The sequence below is a fragment of the Protopterus annectens genome, chromosome 10.part0, assembly GCF_019279795.1.
Source record: "Protopterus annectens isolate FY-2018-M chromosome 10.part0, PAN1.0, whole genome shotgun sequence".
NCBI lineage: Eukaryota > Metazoa > Chordata > Ceratodontiformes > Protopteridae > Protopterus > Protopterus annectens.
Genome location: NC_056744.1, coordinates 990,013,883 through 990,037,470, shown reverse-complemented (window position 1 = coordinate 990,037,470; position 23,588 = coordinate 990,013,883). Strand labels below are relative to the sequence as shown.

General features: G+C 38.2%; 1 protein-coding gene across 1 annotated transcript in view; it reads left to right on the top strand.

Moving 5' to 3' along the window:
* Window positions 1–23,588, top strand: part of ADGRL4 (adhesion G protein-coupled receptor L4) — a 707,438-nt gene that overhangs the window by 128,138 nt on the left and 555,712 nt on the right. Inside the window, exon 2 of the mRNA XM_044085751.1 lies at window positions 5,021–5,173. Within this exon, the coding sequence (XP_043941686.1) occupies window positions 5,021–5,173 (153 nt within the window). The remainder of the gene's footprint in view (window positions 1–5,020; window positions 5,174–23,588) is intronic.

Sequence of the window (23,588 nt, the reverse complement as noted above, 5' to 3'; positions counted from 1 at the left end):
GAACACAAAGCACTGAACAGCTTTTCATCGAACATTCACATCAGCAAATGTTTTTCATAGATAATGGAGTTACTTGTCCATCATTAGAAATGTTTCCTTTGTGCTCAACAAACAGCTGTTCACTGTAATTAGTTTTCAACAAAATAATATATACTCTGCTAAGAAGCCTTACAATGTCACAATGGCTACACTTTCAAATGCTTGCTATATAATGGGACAAGGCATCAGAGTAGCCTTGGCTTTGTCTCCTGTCTTGTAGACCTTCTGAGACGGCTCACACATTTTGCAGTATCATCTCATATCTTTCTCAGTATCTGACCAATGGAAATTATGCATAAGGCTCCCTTTCATGTGCTTCATTCCTAAATTGCCTGAAAAGGAATAGAATGTGCCCAGGCAAAAAGTGACTAATGCTAGGGCCCTATAATTACCAGGTGTTCCACCTCCTTCGATCCCCACTTCAGGATACCACTTCCTGTACAAAAAGACATTGTCTCAGTATATAGATGCCTCCTGCCCTTAATAGTCAGAATCCTCCATCTATATTTCTCTCACGTCCTGAGAAGTGAGAGCTGTGTCCATCTCATCTCTAACTTTTGTGATCCTTTCATCTCCCCTTATAAAACAATCCTTTTGACAGCTGCAGCTCAAGCTCAGGCTTACTGTTACTATTTACCTCTTTCCCTGAAGTAGCCATTTTCACAGGTTTTTTGTGATATTTGGGACTCCATACTATTGCCTGCCCAATGCGTTCATCTCCAGGATTGGTAATATGTAATTACATGTATACAAGAAACTATATTTATTTTATTTATATCAATTTGTTTGCCATCTAAATGAGCTGTCTACTGACCCTTTATATTCATGGCCTGGGAAAAATTAATAACAAGACATTTAAAGATGCATTTATATTTTTAAATTAGTACAAACTATTTTATTCAAAGATATGAAGCTAAGATTAACAAAATGTAGGTGAGGCCAAACTATTTAAATCTATCAATACAATATAAAAATCAAGAGATAAGTAATTTGTATGTGATACTGAGGTATTTCACTGAGAAGGCAGCTATATGTAGATGGACTGCATATAAGTTGAATTGGTTTATTAGTGGTACACCTAATCATAAGGTGCGGCAGGTAGTGTTCTCACTTTACAACAAGAGGGTGCCTTTTCTGCATAGCCTCCCTCAGTTAATATGGGTTTTCTATGGGTGTTCCGGTTTCCTTCTATATTCTAAAGACATGTAGTAGGTGGACTGGATACTATAAATTGCCCATAAGTGTGAGTGTGCATGTGGTATGAAAGAACAAATGCTGCAGGGCTAGCCACCTGGGAGTGTGAACATTGGCCGTAGATGATCACCACTGTTGAAGTGACCTCCTGGGCAAAAATGGGAGAAGAGGGTTGTGAATGGATGGATGGAAGATGCAATCAACAATTTAGCTGTGAATCTAAGAACAAGTAAGTGAACACTTCCTTTAGCTAGTATCCAGAAAACATTTGCATTTTATTACATTTTGAAAATGTTCCATTACTGGGTTTTTGAAGGTTTGCAAGGCCTTGCTATTTTTAACATAATTTGATATTTCATCAAAATCAAAAATGTTTCCTATTAAAACATCTTTATGGATATGATCAGACATGGGCGCTTGTTCTTTTACTGTCGATCCTTCTCTATCCAAATGAACTGTGCCCAGTTGTGCCCAAAAATATATTCCTGACTTGGATGAAACTGGAGTGCGCTGCTCAGGCAAGTCCTGCGTTTTTTAACAAATGCAGCTTTAAAAATCATTTCGCCTGCTTTCATATCCCTCTTACGAATATCCTGATCTCCATCCACTGGCACAATATTTAGGGATGAAGCACAACCGATATGAGTGGGGTAAAGGCCCTGTGGTAGACTGGAGTGGTTCTTTCTAGACAACATAACACCAAAGTTCTGCCAACTCTGTTAGCTATGTTATATGACTTTTAAACTAAATGCTTAGCTCTGGAATGGAAGCACTGACATTGTCTTCTGCATCTCCTCCACAATCTCTAACCCTTTTTCGTACAATCTTAAAGAGTTAATTTAAAGCATTCATGCAGACTTTTTTTTTTTTTTTTTTTTACTTTTGATTACCAAAGACAATTGATGTAGAAAGATCTGAAGACTGAAAGGCACAAAAGTCATACTCTTATACAAGAGAAGGATGAGGAAACATCTGGAGAACTATAGACTGATTAACCCAATACAACTGGCAGGAAAAGTCATGGGGAAAAGTCTGAGGAAAAGGAGGGTTTGTTTTTGAAAGGATAACATTATTCAAGACAACAACAAATGGGAGTTCGTGGTCAGAAGGACACGCTCAGACCTGCATGGATTACAGAAAAGTATCAAGAAATATGAACCGACGTGACTTCATCAATGACTTTGTTACAGTTTTGCAATGCCACCAGCAGTGCTGTAGGCAGTACTATTTCATGTTTTCATTATAAGCACACCTGTAAGGGAAGAATAAAACCAGCCCCTTTTAAGATGACACAAAAGTGCAGGATTGGAGCAGAATAAGAGTGAGCAGAGTCAAATGGGAGAAATTGCAATAGCTATCCAACCAGGAAGAAAGATGGTAGGATGGCAGCTAAGATACCTTACAGGGAACACACAGTATTTGGATGACAGTGACCCTGTGATGAAGAATTAGCTGAAATAAAGTTACTGCAGTGAACACATTACAATCTAGTATGAACCATACCGCTCAGCTGTCCATATTTTTGCCTCATATTTTTGATCTGTTTATTATAAAATTTATAGTTGTCTCACCAGTCACTTATTGAAGTCACTAAATGTCACTAAATACCATTTCAGTTTCCAACTTCATATCCTTCAGAAAAATCAATGCTAACTTAAATCCTGCAACTTTTTAAGTTTGTAAGAGCAATGTTTAAAATCTGTCCCTATTTTAGCCTTTGTCCCTGCATTATTTTAGGCTTTGTGTAGATTTTTTGAGGTATGAGGTTCAGAGGGGTGGTGAGAGCATATTTATCTAAATAATTTTTATCAGGTCATGACAGGGCCATGAAGAACAGAATGAGTCAGTCATGGCAGCAGGAAGTAAATCATCAAGCAGTATACTTATGTGGTTGCACTCAAAGGAAAGAATGAATTGCCTCGCATTGCAATGGGTGAAATTACCCACAAAATGAATAGTGCGTGTAGTTGTGGAGATGATAAAATAATCCAGTATCTGAATGCTGGAAGTACTCCAGAGGATAGTGACAAGAAGGTAAAGGAGGGTGTGATCATAGAATATGTCTCTTCAAGGGACCAGAGTGTTAGGAGGAACTCACATGGGTACAAAAGATGATATACTGGTGATCTGAAGGCATCAACCTGAAAAGGAAATACAGGGAAAAAAGAGCACATGCAATAGCTTGCAGGGATTATCTACTTACTAAATCTGTAGAAACACTTTTTCATATAGAAAGTTGTGTACCTGAGGAATGTGCAGCCACTAGGGGCGATGGTGACTGAAACCATGAAAGAATTCTAGCAGACATGAAACGACTAGAAAAAGGGGTAGCAGTAAAGGATGGGAGGGAGGCAGAAAGTTAAATTCGGTTAAAGGATGGGTTACACAATCTCTTCAGTAGATATAATGCAGAATGCAGCGTAAACAGAATTCAGTACAAAGAAGAAAAGGTAAGAAATAAAGGTTCGTCCACAGATAAAGAAAATTGTCTTGTAAGATCAGTTAAATGCTTTCTCCTTCCTATTGACGTTTTTTTGATGTTTGTGAATTCACCATAGCAGACTAGTATTTATGGGTATTCCTGGAAAGACAAACTTAATCCTTCATGTCCATAACTGGTTATGCAGTAATATGGATATATATATATATATATATATATATATATATATATATATATATATATATATATATATATATACACAATTTTCAATACACATTACATTTCCTGGAAAACATATGCATGTTACAGCTTTGAATGCCTCTCCAGAATTGTATGTTTCCATCCCCTGTGTCTTATGCATACATCTCAGCTGTCCAGATTTTTTCAGAATGTCCGGATTCTTGCCTCATATTTCTGGCTTGCTCCACATATAATATGTGGTTTCTGACAAATCACTGAGGACTAAATTCACTAAATCATGACATACACTTGAGTTTTAGACTTCATATCCTTCAGAAAATACATGTTAACATAAATCTTGTTATTCTAGCAAATTTCTAAGTGTATAAGAGTAACATTTGAAAACTGTCTATTTTTGGGCCTTTGTCCCCCAATATCTTAGGCTTTGTCCAGATTTTTTACACTAAGAGGTTGAGAGGTATGGTCTGAAGAGATACTGACAATACTTGCTGATTATGTAGACTTTGACAAAGTCACCTTTACCATTTCAAAAGCTGGAGGATAAAATATTTTCATGCTGAGGATGTGTCAGCCACTCTTACTGGATAAAGCTTAATATATGCACAAACCAGTGTATGAAACTAACTGGTATAGAACCTATATGAAAATAACAAGAAGTAGGAATCATTGTAATGGCTGACGTCATCCAGACCTACTCTAGCAGAGCTGGCTATCTCAACACATCTTCTTTCTCTCATTAACCCCCTTCATTATCTGTGGTACTAGTAAGAGTAATGGTGGAATGGAGTAAGGTGCCATCGTAGTACAGGTGTGAGGGTATTCACTCCATTCTATCCTAGCGTCTGACAGGTAAGTATGTAATACCCCTAGTCAGCTATCATTAGCCTACCTTTATATTGAGGCAGATAGACCTTCTGCAGACCTGGCCTACTTCTTAGGCATGAATCACAAGTGCCATGAGTAAGTCATTATGCCCATGTTGTCACAAGCTAGCAGATTAGTGTTAGTTCAGTAATATAATTAGGTCTCAACTATCACGTTTGAACTATGATATGACTGAAATGAAAATTTTAAAATACATGTGCTTTATTTATATAGGAAACAAATTAGCCAGGCATTTATAGCTGTTTTTTTTTTTTATTTTAGTGTTGGTATCCAGTTTGCTGGATTCTTGCTGCTTATCTTTAAACTGCACTTCACTGAACTGCCACGTCAACGCAAGATGTGCTACCATAAAAGATGTAGATGGATGCTATTGCAATGATGGATATACTGGAAATGGAATTACTGTGTGTGATGGTATGTCTTGCATTTATTCAATTATTCAAATTTATTAAATACAATTTGTTATTGCAGTAACTTGCTGTGTCAGTTTCCATACTATATAATTATATTTATTCTGCTAATGAAGTATCATTGCTTAAGTTGTTTGCAGCACTGAATAGCTGGTCTATTATGTTATCTATTAATTTATATATTTTGTGAATACTGTGAACCTATTAGTTTTTAAATGGATAGTATCTTTCGATCAGTTGTTGCTTTAACAATCAATAATCTGTGTTTAGGAATCATAGTTTACAGCCTGAAAAAAAGCAAACAGGGAACAGCTTTACTAAATAGGCAGGTTTTTTGATACACTTGTTAGTACAACCAATTATCAGCTGCAGTAAGAGGGGTTGATCTTGATTTCTAGTGCTTGTATGTGTGTTCTCTATGAAGTAGGTTTCTTCATTTTTTGTTCTTCTTCTACAACAGATATATTAGGTACTTAATTATTGCCATTTGTCCACTAATATATTATTTGCCCTGGTCTAGGTTGTGGTTTAAAATATCTGCAAGAATTAGTTTACTTACCCATTTAACAAGCTGAATAAATGCTCTCGAAAAGTACCTTTAAGTAGCTAAAAGTATTTAGGTGATCCGTTCAGTAAGTTCAGTTATTTCCAGTTATGGAAGTACAACCTCATGCAATGCTTTGCTTTTACAATCTGCTGCTATATACCCCTTGCCCATTGAGTGCCACATATATGCATGAAAACGTAAGCAAAACATACCATTGACAATACTGAAAAGGCCATGCATTATTGCCAAATAACCTATTATGATTAATATTTTTTTATAAACAGTTTTATTAAATGTGCCAGCAATAGAAAAAATGACAGCATTAATTTCAATGAACACATCTAACATATAAAGACATTATGACTACAATCTAATTGAATAACTGCCCAAATATAGCAAACCTGACACCCTTGCATACTTAAAGGGAATAGAAACAATAACATTTACCTTGGCATAAGTCCCATGAATAGAGCACTGCTGACCAGGTAGATTCTTCTCATCTTCCTTCCCATGCCAGTCCTATTGAAGAAATCTTTGGAAAATGTAACCTACACCCCCCCACTGGACTCTGCTTTTGTTAGTACCTAAGGAGGTCATTTCAGCCTTTCAGTGTCTCATCCATTGTTGACAACTACAGCGTCTGCCTTTCTTTCATTATCTTCTTCACTCCCCTAGTTGCTGGTGGTGAGCAACCTTCTTATCTTCTTGTAATTGCCTTCTTGGGAGCTGAAATTAACATATTTAACAAGCACCCTTGTGCCTCCAAAGCATCACTTGCATCTAGGTAGAACATGAAAATATCTGGAGTTATTTGTACTCTATTTGTCATTGTCTGTCACAAAGTCCTTGAAACTGAATTTTTAAAATCTGCCAAGCTAGCACATCACCAGAAAGTATTTAAATAATCCCCCTGAATAAGGTCATCTCAATGTCAGCATGCTACACTGATGTTTGCAAACATTTTAGCTAACCTAGGAGGAGAAGAAAGGTACTTGATCAAACACTGACAGAAAAATAAAAAAGCTGTAAATCTGTATTCATGGGATCTTGTTCCAATTCAGGGTGGCAGAATCAGTATTATCCAAGCTACTTGGAAAATGACAACCGCTGAACTCCACTTATGTGCCATTTTCATTATACTGGTTTCTATTTACCTTCTTACAATAAGAATTGTATATAATAAAAATATTACTCCCTTCCTGTTCTCGACTTCCTTCCAGGTTGCAATACACAGTATGACTCATGGATGCCTATGCGTTTCATTCACTGTCAGTAAGAATACCCTCAACATCCTGTTTAGCTTTTCATGCTATTGTTTTTTTATCCCTACCTCCACTGTTCTTCTCAAATTAACAGACATCCAGCTATCAACAGTTGGTCTTATACACTAATCCCTGACAGATACCCACCAGCTTCTATTTTACTTCCATTCCCAATCCCCCCACCCATGTGAAGCAGAGTTCATCCCTAACCCAATTCAAGTGCAACTTGGACAGTTGGATTGGAAACCGGAAATTCAGCCCTGGTTTTGCCCCTATGTCTCATCTCCAAGGCCCATGCTTATACTTATCAAAGGTATCAGAACTTCTCCTAGATTTGGGGTGCATGGCTAGGCTTAAAAAGGCCATTGTGGTTGTTAGCCTAGTAAACACCTATATTTCTATGAACCTAAAAACTCCATTCATGGAATGTCTCAATAGGTATTCTCACTTCCCCCATTTTGTACAATCCATATCCTTTAATGCCTGAGCTATTAACTTTATCAATTTGTGGATTATCTTTTCCCTTACTCCTCTGTGTGGACCTTTCATGTTACCTGTCTCACTATGCAGGGATAACTTCTATCTAGAATCATGTGTCAAGGATAAAAGCCCATATAACAGATTTTACCTAGCAACACTGTTGCATGTCTCCATATCTACGACCCCAAAATCTCCTATACTGACTGATAGGGTTATAGCCTTCCCATTTATACATATTTCCTATTGCATCTATAAGAATTTCGAAATTTGCTTATTGACATTTCTCAAAACCCCACAATTTGGAGACAGAATAATACCTTAGGCTGAATACAGTATTAAATGTGAAACAAACTGCCGGCCTAGAATCTCTGCCAAGTATCTAAGCAAATTAATTTCCATTTCTTTTTTTTTTTTTTTTTTTTGGCCCTCTGAAGCAATTAAACACCTGTATTGAATCATCACTTGTGACATAGGCAAATTTACATTTATATAAAAGTAATCAAATTGTATTAAATTAACATTAACAAACATTATACTTCACATGTATTGCTACATATCATATAACCTAAGCAACATTACATAAATTATTCAATTCCTGTATTAACTTCCATTTCTTGGGAAACTTTTATTACCTTTGTCATTATCATATCTTTGGTCATACAAACAGATTGGTCAATTGCTTCAGCAATTCTTAACCCCAGATAATGAACATAATTAGTGATATGTAAAAGGGAAGCATTTGGACAGGAGATAATTTATTCTGACTATTTTTGATTTGGGGCATTTGTTTTGATTCCTGTCAGCTGATGAAAATTCAAAAGTTCCCAAATTCTCTTCCATATATGCTAGTTATATCCCTAATTCTTCTAAATACAGTAAAGTTATATAGGATATATCTTCTATTGGATATCGCTTTTGGGAAATGGGCATTAAATCTAAGAGCCAGTGGTTCCAACTAAATCATAAACAGTAATGGGAAAGTGGGCACTTGTACGGAACCCCTTCCCAATGTAAAATCAAATTATCAAGCTTGATCTAAGCATTGCCACCCCCCCCCCCACCGTCCATGGACTGCTGCAATCTAATGAGTTCAGTTATAAGTCCAGTATGTGCCAAAATGCTAAATAAGTAATGCCAACTTACCCTGTCAGGAATACTTTCGGCATCAAAGCTGGTAGTCAGCAAAGGTTCCTTCACATTATTCACATCCTCAGTTATCTTACTTAATTTAATAAAGTTATTATGCACTGTTTCCCTGGGATTAAATTTGGACTGCTCCTGTGTCACTAAATAAGGGCGGATTCCCATTTGCCTCTTTCTCATCAATGCCACTGAAAGCTTAGAGTCATGCTTCACTATCAAGACTGGGTGAAAAGAATCAATTTATACGGGATCCTTGCCCAACTTCAAAATCTCTAAAATTATCACCAAGCCCCAGCTTTTAGGAGCTGTTGCTAAGCTCAAAGCAAAGTTGACCAGTAATATAAAATCTGCAATACACCTCAGCCTTAGTACATTTGTTTTAATATTGGCAATCCATCCAGGCCAAGCTGAATTTTTCCTGCTCTGTATAACTGCTGACAGAATTGAATGCAAAAAAGGTAAAATTTCTGGCTGGGTTTCATAGACACTGCCAACATACTGATCTGTTATTGTGCATTACTTTATCTGTTGTTTTTTGACACAGTCATATAGCTAAATATTTTGACCAATGGATGGTACTTAAAAGCTTTTTAATCTAAGTGTCCTCCTCAGTGAGTCCATCTTATATTCTAATACTTTTTCTAGCTTAGCTTTCAGTTCAGCAGTTTCTTACTCTGCACTCTGAGGCGTCATAATCTGATATCACTGTGCTCTAAGCGACTGCCCCTGATAATATTTTATTGTGTCCCCAACTCCAACCTGTCTGCTAACCACATACTGTACCATCTCATGTCTGAGTAAAGGCTTATAAAACTCTCATCTCTCAGATGAATGTTTCTACATTGACAGAGACTATTCCACCTACACTCTCATGAAATTGTATAACACTTCCTGAAATTGTAGCACTTGACAGAAACATACTTGCCTTCCAGTGTCACTCAAATAAACTGTTAGTGAGCTGTAAACTTAAGATCAGAGATGCATGGTCAGACAAGGTTATAGGGAATGCATGCAAGCATTTGAGCAAATAAAGGTTTTCTTTATTGACTAAGATATTTATTCTAGAGTATGTATCACATCTGTAACAGTTACATGTATATTTTTCACAAGCAAGCCCCAAATATTTATGGGACATAACCACCCCCAGTTTTTGCATTGGTGTAAGAACTTCACTGTTGCAGGAAGTCTAGTCAATAAGGGGCTTAAATGAACATCCTCTGATTCAATTATCAGATTCCCATCAGCAGCCTAAGTCTTCAAGTATTCTTTCATTATCACGCATTCTCTTACCACCTTAATTTTCTCTCCTATGAAGCACTCTGAGAAAGACAAAACTGACTATTGTGAAACATTTGACTTTCCTGGTAAACAAATGTTAAATAAATAAATAAATAAATAAATGAATAAATAAATAATGTGTCCTCCAGCTTTAGTTTAATATGTATCTTGATTTTCTATCACATTTTCTTCTAATAATTCAAGTGGGCTACCTACTCTAATTAAAATGGAGACAGCTTTGAGCCTCCCATTATTAAAACCCTAAGGGTATATACTTCTCAGAAGTTCAAGTCAAAACTAAGGGGTTTTGGCTGACCAAGTTTGCAGACAACTGCAAACTAGGTGCAATCATTGAATCCCCAAATGATGACAGTATACTCCAGGAGGATCTCACACAGACCAGTGACTGGTATATTAGTCACGGTCAAAAACTGAATGCAAAGAAATGTGTCATTATTCCCTTCAGCACAAACAATGCCCCCTCACACTATCAAATCCACAACAATACCCAGGAAGTGGTAGGAGACCTGGGATTACAAATTGATTGCGACCTTAACTTTGATTACCATTTATCTACTGTAGTAAGGAAAGCTTTCTACATAGCACACCTGATTAGTAAAGGCATCACCTCAAGAGCAAAAGAAGTTAAATCCCCCTATACTTGGCACTTATCAGGACCATAATTGAGTATAATGCTACAATTGGTATATACCATACTAAGCAGCTGCAGCTTCAACAAAGAAGATCAAGAGGCTCCAGCATGTGCCTTATACAGACTGACTGAAGTCCCTGTCACTGTACTCTGTATCGTATAGACTTCTTAGGGGAGACTTATGCCTGACCTACACAGCAATCCAAGACCCAAACCTAATGAACTTGGTGCATATCCATAAATCAAATCTGATTAGGGCTACCCATTGCAGGACCTAAATATGGCCTGCTACTTAAATAGGGCATGCTGAAAGGACAGATTTATCTCCCAGCAACTGCCACATCTTTGGAACAGGCTACCAATTCATGTGAGAAAGAGCACCTCTATGACACTGTTCAAGAAGAACCTGGATGAGTGGAAGGGGCATAATAAATTCTTACTGGGGACAGAGCCTACAACCCTCCTTGACATGCACAGTCATCACTAAATGCAGTCTTGGGTATTGACTAGCATTTCTATTGTATTTTATTGGGATGAAACAGCTAGGCCTTAAATGACATCTGGGTTGATAGCCTAGTAATCTCCTATGATCCTATGATTCCCATGATCCAACTGAGTTTCAGATGCTCACTGTCAATCAAATGTATTTCCTTTAACAGGATAAAGCTAGGTCCCTGAGTCTTAACAACAGCAATCATCGTACCACCTCTCTTTATGGGACTCTGCAGTCCGCTCATCTTATTCCATGATGGAATCATTCACATCAACATATAATAAATTTAAATCTTCCCTTACATACACCCTGATCAATATACCACCCAGGTGCTGATGCTGCATTACTCAAGACAATTCAGCCTGTTATCCTGTCCCAGCCTGTACAGATGTCTGGTCTGCGACTAGACAATACAAGACAAAACACAGTGAATCTGAATACCCATTTCCTCATAGGAGTCCCTGTGTTATGCATGCAGGCAGTGGTATACACAATGCAGATATATAACAAAGACCTATTTGCACTGCTATTCTTATGTATCTAGACACCTGTTGTGTCTATATGGATCATATGGTGGGGTATATGTGGCTTGCCAACACGTACTACTCAGCTATATATACATGACATATTGTTACTAACCTAGTGGACTTCCCTTTGTGACATTTCATGTTTGGCCACATCTAACAACTATGTCCACCCTTCAGGTATGACATCTGTACTTTTATCATCTCCATGAAGGGGCAGTAAGACATTCTACTCGTCACTTTGGCTTGCAGTAAGAGGTAGCCCCCTTCCAGTGTCTAATCTCTCTGGTCTTATGCTGTCGGTCTTTTTGCAGACCTTCCTGCTCATGTCAGCCACATTCCTCCAGCATTGCTGTTGTAAGATTTGGCCACCAACAACACTGATAGTATAGGCCGCTGTCTTCTAAAAAATCATCCAATAAAGGCTGGTGAGCATCCTTTGTCCCAGGAGGAGGTCTGCATTGTGTGTTAGTGACTGTAGAAAAAAATATCTAACCTTAGCTCTGCTGAAGGTTTTCATCCTCAGCCTTTCAGCACCTCTCAAGGACATATGGACTCCTACTGGGACAAGACACATAGCTGTAGGCATTTTTTGGATTTACTTTTTTCTCCATGCAGCTTTCCATAATCTGAACACAGTTCCTCTTCTCATACACTAGGTCTTCCAATCCCTCCTTACGCCCTGGACTCCCACTGGTATAGGTCAGTCCACTGAGGAGACTGAGGTTTCCCAAAATAGAAACATACCTCTGCAGTGGATTTTTCTGCTTGCATTTATCCTTAGTGCATGTCCAGTACCATTCCTAGGATATGATGTCAATGATTGATCTGCCCTTCACGTCTGCAAAGTGCTGACAGGAGCAAGCTACCCTGTCCATCTGCCTTAGCGCTCTATGGTAGTTTTCCTTGTCACCACTAGAGAAATTGTATTGTATTGTGTGCTTTATGGCATATGACCCTCCCATCTTCCAGTCCAAGATGGGTGCACCCATCCTCCCCTGCTGTTGCCACAGATGCCTGAGCACTAATGGAATCCAGGTTGGCTAGCTATAATCAGGACCTTATACCTGATTACCATGGAGTTGACTTGTGACAGTTAGGGATAGTAAAGTATCAATTAATATTGGAATGATATAGTTTACATAAGAGTACATGTAGGAACAGGGATAGAGATACAATGCTGTGGACAATGGAGTACTCCAGTAACAGCACAGACTGCAGCAGGTGGAGATGTACAGTTGCATGTGTGCCTATAGACTGGCTAATATTCAGAAGTCCGTAAACATATACAGGTGAAGGGTGGACTTCATTGATGGCATGGTTTTGACATAACTCTGTGGTGACACATGACCCTCGGTGCCTAGGAATTGGGGTTACACATGGGGGGGCAATAGCAATTGTCTATACATTATAAGCACATGACACATATGTAGTATAGGGATACACATCCTGGCAGCAGCAGTCTTCCCTCACCTACAGTGTAAATATTCAGCTACATATATTATGCATGAGCTATATGTAGGTACAAGTTGCTGGAAACCATATTATATATTAATATATGTACCTCAACTAATGCTGCAAGGCAAAGCCTAATATGTACCAGAGTGCTGTACAACATGATGTTCTTCCTTAGGGCTGTACCTTCAGAATGTTTTCCTTTTCTGCTATTAGGTACTCTCTGCACAATGTTGAAAGCATGCTGCTGTTCCTTATTTCAGGGCACAGTTTTTCATTTAAAATTATGGATCATCTACTGAAGCAGCAAGCAAATACCAGCTTGTGCAAAATGTATTCAATTGAGGTTGAGGCTATGTTCCATATATTTCTATTAATTGCTAGATTTCAATGAAGTGAATAGACTAGTGCCCCCAGAATGCTGCAGCTACACCATGAACAAGGGGCAATGCATGTTGCCTGTGAATGTACTGAACTGCACTTTCTTGTTGATAAAGCTATGTGGCTCACAGTTCAGAATTCAGTGATAGTCTGAGGACATCATCTTGTTTTGCAACATTTGTGTCACTGGCTTCTGAAGCGAATGATCCTTAGGATACACCTGACTAGTTTATGAAGGAGAAAGGTTAAACCATACCTGTTACATAGCCAGTTCAGGGAGACACTGCTGACACCCTATCAGGCTCCAATTCATAATTTCAATGCATCATTTGACCCTATTGTGCTTAGTGAGGACCTATGAACAATGCAAACACCAGCACACTGACCTCTGAAACCACCACTTGCAAGATCTTAAACAGCGTTAAACAGAGGTTAGACAGGAAAGGCCAGAATGGTATAATACAATTTTATAATTGTTGTGGTTTTCAAACTGTAATTTTAACACAAACTACTTTAAAGGAACAAAAAATGGCAAGAAAACACTGCACTACAAAAAACTAAAATTTAATATAAAAGATAGCGCATTCGTAAAGAATAATGTCAATACTTCCTCAGACAACATAAACTATAAAAATAATTCCTTTTATTCAAAAGGACAAGCAGTTACATAATACTAATAAGCTAACTTTAAAGTCAGAAGATAAGTACATTTAAAGACATATACACTGAAAAGTAAATAAATCAGTAAATAAAGTAGTGAATAAATAAAGCATTCTCACATATTATCTCACTAAGCTTTTCAATTTCAAAATGCAGGCAATAGAAAACATATCATTCAACCCAGGTTGCCTAAAAGCATCTAATTTAAGCTGCCATAGCAGTTCTTTCTGTTCTAACCTTAAGGACGATCGACCTCCTCTCTCCTGGGCTTCTATATGGTCTATAACCATAAAAGAAAAAAACATACACCGATTAGGTGAGACAAATAATACATTGCCTGAAACATTTTGTTCAAGTGTGACTAACAACTTGACTGCGGCTTTTAATACCACTAAGGATTTTAAAGTTTTCAATTATTCTTCCTTTTTGGTGGAAACTTCGCTAGTGGACATTTTATCCAAAGGTTTAATCTTTGTACCTACTAGAAGCTGTGATATAGTGAGAAAATTAATTGATTTAAAAATTTTTGTTCATAAGTTAAATTTGAAAATGTTTTTTGCAGGAAACAGTGTTGGCTTAGATGAATCAACACAGAATGTATTTAAAATATCTAGTACCTTTAACCCTTTGGTTCACCCTACTTTGACTGTCTTTGAATGTATGTGTGAATCCGATATTAGAAATCTGCATGTATTTAGACAGAGAAGTAACACTTGCCAAAATATTTTTAGCAAGCATGTATGGGAGATGATTAGTGCTTTAAGGGATAGTTGCTTGAGAATCACCAAACTGAACAAAGGGGGTGGATTAGTGTTTATGAATGATCAGCATTATATAGAATGTATGAAACAAATGTTGAACACAGATAATTATGTTACTGTGTCTCTCAATGAATTGAACACTGCATATAGAAGGATCCAGATGTACCTTAATGACTTGTTTATAGAGGCTAGAATAGCTATTGATTTATATAACTATTTTTCAATGCCAGCACCTCGGATACCAATAACTTTTGGTATTCCAAAGATCTTCATAATTCTCCGCTTTGTCTAATAGTTAATGGGAGGGATTCCATTACATAACCTTTAGCAAAATATGTCGATTATATCCTGAAAAAATATCTGACCAATGAACAGCAGATTTGCAAGGATTCTTGGTCCTTTTTGGAGAATATCAATAATTTGGTTTATAGTGATAGTTTCAATTTTGCTACCGTGGACATCAAGGATCTTTATACTGCTATGTCTCATGAACTTGGCATTGAACAGGTCAGTCAAATCCTATTAAGCAAAGGGATGGATCCGGATGAATTGGGAGTGGTGCAGTAATTATTGGACCTGATCTTGATGAACAACTTCTTTCTTTTTGATGGTATGCATTACCTTCAAATTAAAGGAGTGACCATGGGATCCCCTTGTGGGGCAAGCTTTGCCAATTTGGTAATGTCATACTGGGAAAAGGAATTTATTTTTAGGAATAACTCATTTTTTGAGTCCATTTATTTTTATACACGTTAGTTGGATGATATTTTTATCATTTTTAAGGGAAAACAAAGACTTTTCCAAGACTTTGTTCAGTATATAAATAGCACCACAAGTTTTCTAAAATTTACCAGTGAGTTCCAGAAAGACAAAATATCATGTTTAGATGTCTTTTTACAAAAGGATAGAACTAGGCAAGCATATATAGCTACCATTTTCAGGAAGGAAACGTATTTGAATTCTTTCATTTTACCAGTTATCATCCCTTGCACCAAAAAAGATCAATGGGCAAGTGGCAACTTGTCAGGGCAGCCAAAATGATTTCTAATCATTCAGATTTTCTTACTGAATGCAAATTTTTGAAAGGCCTATTTTTAAAACATGGCAACCCTGAGCCCCTATTGGAGGACCTAATCATGGAAGTGACATCAAAAAGAATTTCAGGTTACTTTAAAGCAATTCTGAATGATCCCACATCAGAGATTATACATACTATTGTGAATACAACAGAGATAATTTATACAGACATGAACTATCCCTTAACTTGCATAATACCATATAATAAGGACGCAATCTTATTGAAACAGATCCTGCATAAAAACTGGAACCTAATTTCAATAGATGAAAATATAGGTTCAAATTCCCTAAAATCATTTATAGAAGAGGCCAAAATTTAAAACAGCTTAATTTAAAACAGCTTTTAGATTACAGTACTAGCCAACAGCCATGAATTAAGGATATGTTCAAATGTGAAGCCTGCTCTTATTGCAGGTATATCAACACAGGGCTTTATTTTCGAATCAGGGACATAGGAGAAACTGATAGGAGATTTAGAGAAAGGGTGTATGAACATCAGTATGCCATTAGGGCCAACAAAATTGATAATGTCCTGGCCAAGCATATATCTAACAACCCAAGCCATTGTTTTTCTTTTATGGTTATAGACTATATAGAAGACCAGGAGAGAGGAGGTCTATCGTCCTTAAAGTTAGAACAGAAAGAACTGCTATGGCAGCTTAAATTAGATGTTTTTAGGCAACCTGGGTTGATTGATATGTGTTCTATTGCCTGTATTTTGAAATTGAAAAGCTTAATGAGATAATATGTGAGAATGCTTTATTTATTCACTCACTTTATTTATTGATTTATTTACTTTTCAATGTATATGTCTTTGAATGTATTTATCTCTTGACTTTAAAGTCAGCTGATTAGTATTGTGTGACTACTTGTCATTTTGTATAAATGGAATTATTTTTATAGTTTACGTTGTCTGAGGAAGTATTGACATTGTTCTTTACGAAAGCACTAACTTTTATATGAAATTTTAGTTTTTTGTAGTGCGGTGTGTTCTTGCCATTTTTTGTTCATTTAAAACTGTAATTTTAACCTTTTTATGTCAGCCAGAGCTGTGTTTCTGATAAAGACAATTTTCTGTGATAGAGATAAGGGCATACAACATGGTTTATGGTGGGCAACTGGCATGTCATTGTCTGTTGCTTGTCTATGTATAATGACACTGATGTATGTTGTGGGGTGTTGCATAGTTTTTTTCTTAATTTTGAGGCAGTTGGCACTGTCAGACTACTGCTATCATTCATATAAATGTTAACATGTAAGTTCATGTGGAGCTGTAGTTTAGTTGTGACAATGTGGCACAATCTATCATGCATGGCTATGCAGGAGTATAGTCTTGAACAGATGTCTATATTTCATTTGCAGCTGAGAGAGAAAGCTGTTTCATCCCTTGTATTTTAAGCATGAGCAGAGTGATAGACCAGTCATGTTGGCTGCCAAAGGAGGCAGCTGAAATTAGCAGGTCGTACTGGTTAGTATAGTACTTACCTACTAGGTTTAATACTATTAATTTTACCATCTGTATTATATTTTCAGTAATGTTATCCTTCCCATAGTGTCTTTCTCCTTTATTTTATGATATCAAGGACCCACAAGTGTTAGTCATACTGACCACTGTTGCTGTTGTTGTGTCTATGATAGATGGGAAAGTTAGGAATTTCTCACTGGGGGGAGGGTCCAAACTCTTTGAATAGGTAATCCAATTTAATCACCTGCTGTGGACCTGCCATCAATATGGCAGAAGGTGTGAAAAGCAGAAGATAGGGAAAGGATCTGCTGGGTATCCACCACCATGCCTTTTCTAGAATGTACACAAAATGTGCTTAATTAATAGGCCCCTGTCTGGGGGCCACCAGAGTAAGGTATAGCCCCTGTCACTGGCCACATCTGAACTGTCTTCTTGGTCAAGTTGACATCCCTCCAGAATGGTTGATTGCCATCATGCTATGGATGCCACAACCACTTCTCATGCCAGGGGTACCCTCAACCTATTGTGACAAAATCCATTCCTTGTAAATTTTTGTCATTTTTCTACTCCTTAGATTGTGTTTGCATTAATCTCTGGCTGTCTGGATGCAATGCTTTTTGTTTCTTGGTCTGCTATCATTGATTGCCTTTCTTTACTTTTTTCATCTGTCTCCCCACACCCTTTCCATCAGTCTTTCTAGCTGTCTTTCTCTTTCTACATGTATAAATAAAATGGGGTACTATCCCCACAGAAGTGCATTTCATTCCCTCATTTACTTTTCCTTTATGCTTTTCTTCTATGTGCAATCCTGCTGGTTATAGTCTCCAATTTCCTGCTATTGTACATGTCCCTTTCTTCCTCATTTTTTAAACATAAAGTACCAAGCTGACAGACAATGTTTGCAGTGTGCTATTGATTATTACTATGAGTTACTTGCCAAAAGTCTGCTCCACCATGCACTGGCACTTGTTCTCTTTTGGTTTCAAATACTGCAAAACCTGAACTAGCCAATGCATAGATGTTACCTTGCTCCTCGGCTTTTTATTTGCTGTGCTTTGTTTAACTTTTGCTGTTTAGTTTGCTTTGAATGTGGCATCAGAGCAAAAGTACCTAACCAGCAATACAGATTTTTGCATTTCTTACATTCATTTGTGCTTTACACTACAGAGCATTACTGCTAAGTTGTTAAGGGTTGCTGCACATCTTTGTGAATCTTGCCCTTATTATTGTTCAGTTTGTGGTCATACTTCATCCATATCTTCAGCAACGCATTCTGTCTCCTGTCACATTCTTCCTTAGTCTGACCCCATAGCACTGTATCAAAAACAATATTATCTGAACTTTTGAGTTTTGTTCAGCAGTCCTCTGAAGCACTTTGGGTTCTGACAAAATACCTAAAAGAAACCTGTATTTTCCAATAGGCAAATGAAAAGAAACTACTTCAAAAGATTTTTTATCAAGCTTAATTTGTGAAATGCCAGGTTAGAATCAAGCACATTAACGTATTCACTAATTGCATAAATGAAACCACTTATTCAGTTATGCAAAGTAGATAATGCTGTCCACATTTAGTGTAACAAAGATATTATAGGTCTTTGTATATAAAAACTTTATTTGCTTTCATAGCATTAACCATGCTATTTACCTATTCAGAAAGTTTAGTCTGCAGCTTAATTATGTACAGCAATCTCAGGCTGCATGACAAGTAGATCAACCTCTAAAACAAAGTTTAAAGTCCAAAAATGTCAGTTCAAATCATGCTCATTTACCATTGCGTATGGTCACAATTTACACAGACATTTATTTAAAATGTTTGCAATTGACAGAATGTTGAAATAACTGAGCTAATGTGCTTACATTTACATACTCCTTGCAAGATTCCTTTTACAGCACAACGTTTGCCTAAGATTGGCATATTATTTCAACAAAGCCAGCATTCTTTGCATAATTCTAATTTTCAAAAGTAAACTTGAGTTGTAAACCTAATAACTTAGTTGTCTATTTTACGTAGACATCTGTGCAGATTGTGACAAGAAGAATGTAGCATGTCTTGACAAATGTAAGGGATAATCATCATTTACACCGGGAAAATGAATCTTTAAATTTCAAAATTTATTTTTCTAACTGCAATTAGAATTAGCCTGAAACAGACTATTTTACAATCATCCTTGAATATATAACTGAATGTATTATACAAGAACACCTTTTTCAGGTATACCAAGAAATGATGAACTGAGCTCAAGCTAATATAAGGTCCATGCTGACATGACAATGTGCCGGAGGCTTATAGTAAAATAAGTCAAACGAAGAGCTGACATATAACTATTCCATCTGGCTGGCAACAATAAGAGCACACACTGTAAGACACTCCTTTTTCTAAGAAAGGTCAGGCATCTTATTGCATGAAGTTCTTTATATAGCCATTGATTCCTGCTTCTAGTTAAGAATGGATTATATCTTGCTTCCTAACAGCAAGCTGAAGGATACAATATGGAAGCAGCTTTATAACAATAAGCTTTAGCTTCATCTGAAAGTATTAACCTCACAGCTAGTAGTATTTCAGATTCAGGGCCTTTGGCTGGTGAAGAATTACTTGTAGAATGTTCTGGAACACCTAGTATAAAGAAGAAACTGGAGAAACAGAGGATAGGGGATTAAAAAGTATGATCTAGAAAGGATAGACTCTTGCCAGTATAGTGTCAAATTGGAAGTGTGGCAAGGGAGTATTTCAGTATTAAAGAAATACATGTGACTTTGGATTGGAATGGGAGAGACTGGGGGAGAGAATTAAAGCAGAGTGGATCAAAACCTTTGCTCAGCAAGAATCAATCATTTATATCACATGAACTCTTTCAAAGACAGTAGTCCCCAGAGACTAGGAGATGTGTAGATAAGCTATGACTGCTATTCTTTGTGCACTACATGATTGTGTCATTAGATAGAGGATGCATGTCAACACCAGCTATTATGCTACAGAGTATTCAGGAAGAAAATGAATAGATTATATGGCCAAGAGAGAGGGAAGTTGCACTAGGCAGGCCCAGTCAATGTAAAGGGAGTGTTTAAGTTAGTGCATAGGCAGAGAACCTGCAGACAATAATTTTTTAAGCTGATGAATTCAATATTGAGCATGAAGCATCTAAAAGTTAGAGCCACTGAAGATAATTACCTTCAAAATACAGTAGGCACAGAAGCTCTTGGGAGTCAATTTTATTTTAGATTCAGGTTTATTTTTGGTTAGCAGCTTGTTTGAGGAATTTGTTGAATTTGGAGGCATAATTCTTGCTTCATTCTAACCTTCAAAATATATTGGTTATATATATATATTTGGAATTCTATTCAGATTGTTCAGTTAGGCTGGTAGATTCATAGGTTCATAGGTTCATACTAGGCTATTTGCCCTAGGGCATTTATAAGCCTAGCCAGAGTTGTGTGGCTTTCACCACCCCTTAGGTTGAAGAATACTATACCCATTAGTTTGTCGTGCCTCTGTCCAGCAGTGATACAGAGATGATCCCCGGGGTAAACCTACGATCTCCCATCCACTGGTCAAGATTCCTCTTGAACAGAGCCAGCAAGGTGCTCTGTCTCACATGGACCGGGATTCTGTTCCACAGCATAGGGAGTCTCTGGGTGATGAATCTGTCCCTCCAGCACGTCCTACTTATATCCGTGTTGAGGTTTAAGTCTCTTGCTCTTGTGGCTCTGGTGGATTTGGATTTTTTGAGGTGGAGCATGTCCATTAATTCCGGGTTGGACATGGCCTTGTATGTCAGGCACAGGTCACCTCTGAGCAGACGGTATGCGACTGAATAGAGCTGGAGTTTCTTCAGTTGGGCAGCATATGGCATATTTTTGAGCCCCTTTATCCTTTTGGTGAGGAACTTTTGGGGTCTTTCTAATTGCTGCAGGTGTCGGGTAAGATACATTCCGAATTGGGCATTGTACTCAATCATTGGTCTGATAAGTGAAGAGTACAGGGGAACAATGACCTCCCTTGATCTGGATGTGAATCCCTTCATAATCAGGTGGGCAATGTAGAAGGTCCTCCTAACCACTTTGTTAATGTGAGTGTCAAATGAAAGGTTACTGTCAACTTGGGTCCCCAGGTCCCTGATAACCTCTTCTGTGCTTAATGGATTGCCACCTATGTGGTAACTTGGGGTTACCTTGTTTTTACCAAAGGGTATCACTATACATTTTTTGGTGTTTAGCTTAAGGCCATGGCTCTGGCACCAGTTATCCGTTTCTATGAGACCTCTCTGAAGGATATCTGTGTCTAATGGATTTTCAACTATGGCGCCCAGTTTGCAGTCATCTGCAAACTTAGTCAGCCACAATCCTCCTATGTTTGCCTGCACTTCTGAAAAGTAGATGCCGAACAAGAGGGGGCCCAGGACTGAGCCCTGTGGGACACAGCTTGTGACCGGCTTGGAGTCTGACATGGCACCAGCAACTCTAACCCTGTGGGTTCTGTCCTTGAGCCAGTTTGCAACCCATCTTGTGACATATGGGTTTACATTTAAGCTGGTGAGCTTTTCTATGATACCCGAGTGGGGTATTGTGTTGAAAGCTTTTGCAAGGTCAAGGTAGGCTGTGTGAACTGCCTTACCCTCATCAATGGCCTTGGTGACTGTTTCAAAAAGGTCAACCAAGTTCAAGAGGCATGATCTGCCCTTGACAAAGCCGAATTGGGTAGGATTCAATGTCCGTAGGTCCCCTATGTCTTTATTTAAGAGTTCCATTATGATCCTCTCCATAGCTTTGCAGACCAGGCTTGTTAAGCTTATGGGGCGGTAATTACCAGGGTCCGTAGAAGCACTGCCTTTGTGGAGTGGGACCACAGTTGCCGTACGCCACTCTTTGGGTACGTATCCTGTGGTAAGGCTAAGATTAAACAGCAGCCTTATGTGTGGGTTTAGTTCCTCATTGAGTTCATGTAGCACACAGCCGGGGACACCATCCGGTCCCACTGATGCTGTGTTTTTAGCTTTAGAGAGAGCAGCTCTCACCTGGGCATTTGAGATGATTGGGAGGCTACAATCTGCTGGGATAGATATTTCTCCTTTTGGGGGGGAGGGACAGGAGAAATTTGCACTAAACCTGTCTGCCAGTATGTTTGCAATGTCTGTGGGTTCAGTGATTTTTGTATCATTTTGGACTAATTCTGAGCATATCTGGGAGTTTCCACCCAGGTTTCTAACATAGCTAAAGAAGGCCTTATGATTGTCTTTTGAGTCCTTGGCGATTTTTCTCTCAAAGCTTGCCTTGGATGATTTTATGAGTAATTGTAGTTTTTTACTAGTATTGATCAGAGATGTCTTCCCTTTTAGGGATTTTGCTCTATCTTGTAGTAGCTTTCTCCTCTTGTTGTAAAGTTTGTTTATGGCTGGGGTCCACCAGATCGGGCGCTTGCCTTTGGCGGAAAGGGTCTTGATTTTATTTGGGATTGCTTGATCCATGCAATCCTGGAGGTGCTCGTAGAAAGCATTTGTAAGGGATTCAGCAGCGTGGGTTGTGGTTTCCAATGGCTCAGGGGCCTTGAAGGATACCACACCAGTCTTAAGAAGTGTGAAGTTAGTTTTTGAGAAGTTCTTCACTGTGGTCTTTTTTGTTGGGGGTGGGGGCGGGATGTGGATCTCCAGTGAGATTAGTTTATGGTCTGATCTCACCAATGAGGGATATACTTCGGTGTGGAGCATTTTGTCCCCATGTTTGTGATGATCAGGTCTAGTATATTTTCACCTCTTGTGGGAATGGTGACAAGTTGTTCCATAGCATTTGAGTTTATGAACTCCAGGAACCTTTGGGCTAGGGTATTGGGGCTTGAGTAATGTTCCCAGTCTATGTTTGGGTAGTTGAAGTCACCCAATATGATGGTGTTTGGAGAGACATTTATACTCTCCAGTGTCTTCAGGAAGGCTGTGTGGGGTTCCTGAGTTTGAGAGGGTGGCCTGTAACATGTTACAAACTGTAGAGCAGTTTTGCCTATTGTTAATTGCACCTGAATGGTCTCTGATGCTTCGTGAGTTGCCACCAGCCTGGAGGTGTGGGTATCCTTGATGAATATGGATACACCCCCTCCTTTTGTGGTACAGTCCGGGTTTTGGGGCCCGAACGCATGATATGAGGTAAAACCTGATAGTGCCGGGGTGCTCTCAGGAGCCTTGAACCAGGTTTCAGTCACAGCACAGACATCGATGTTCTCCATACTGAGGAGGGCTTCGAGGGCGTGCATCTT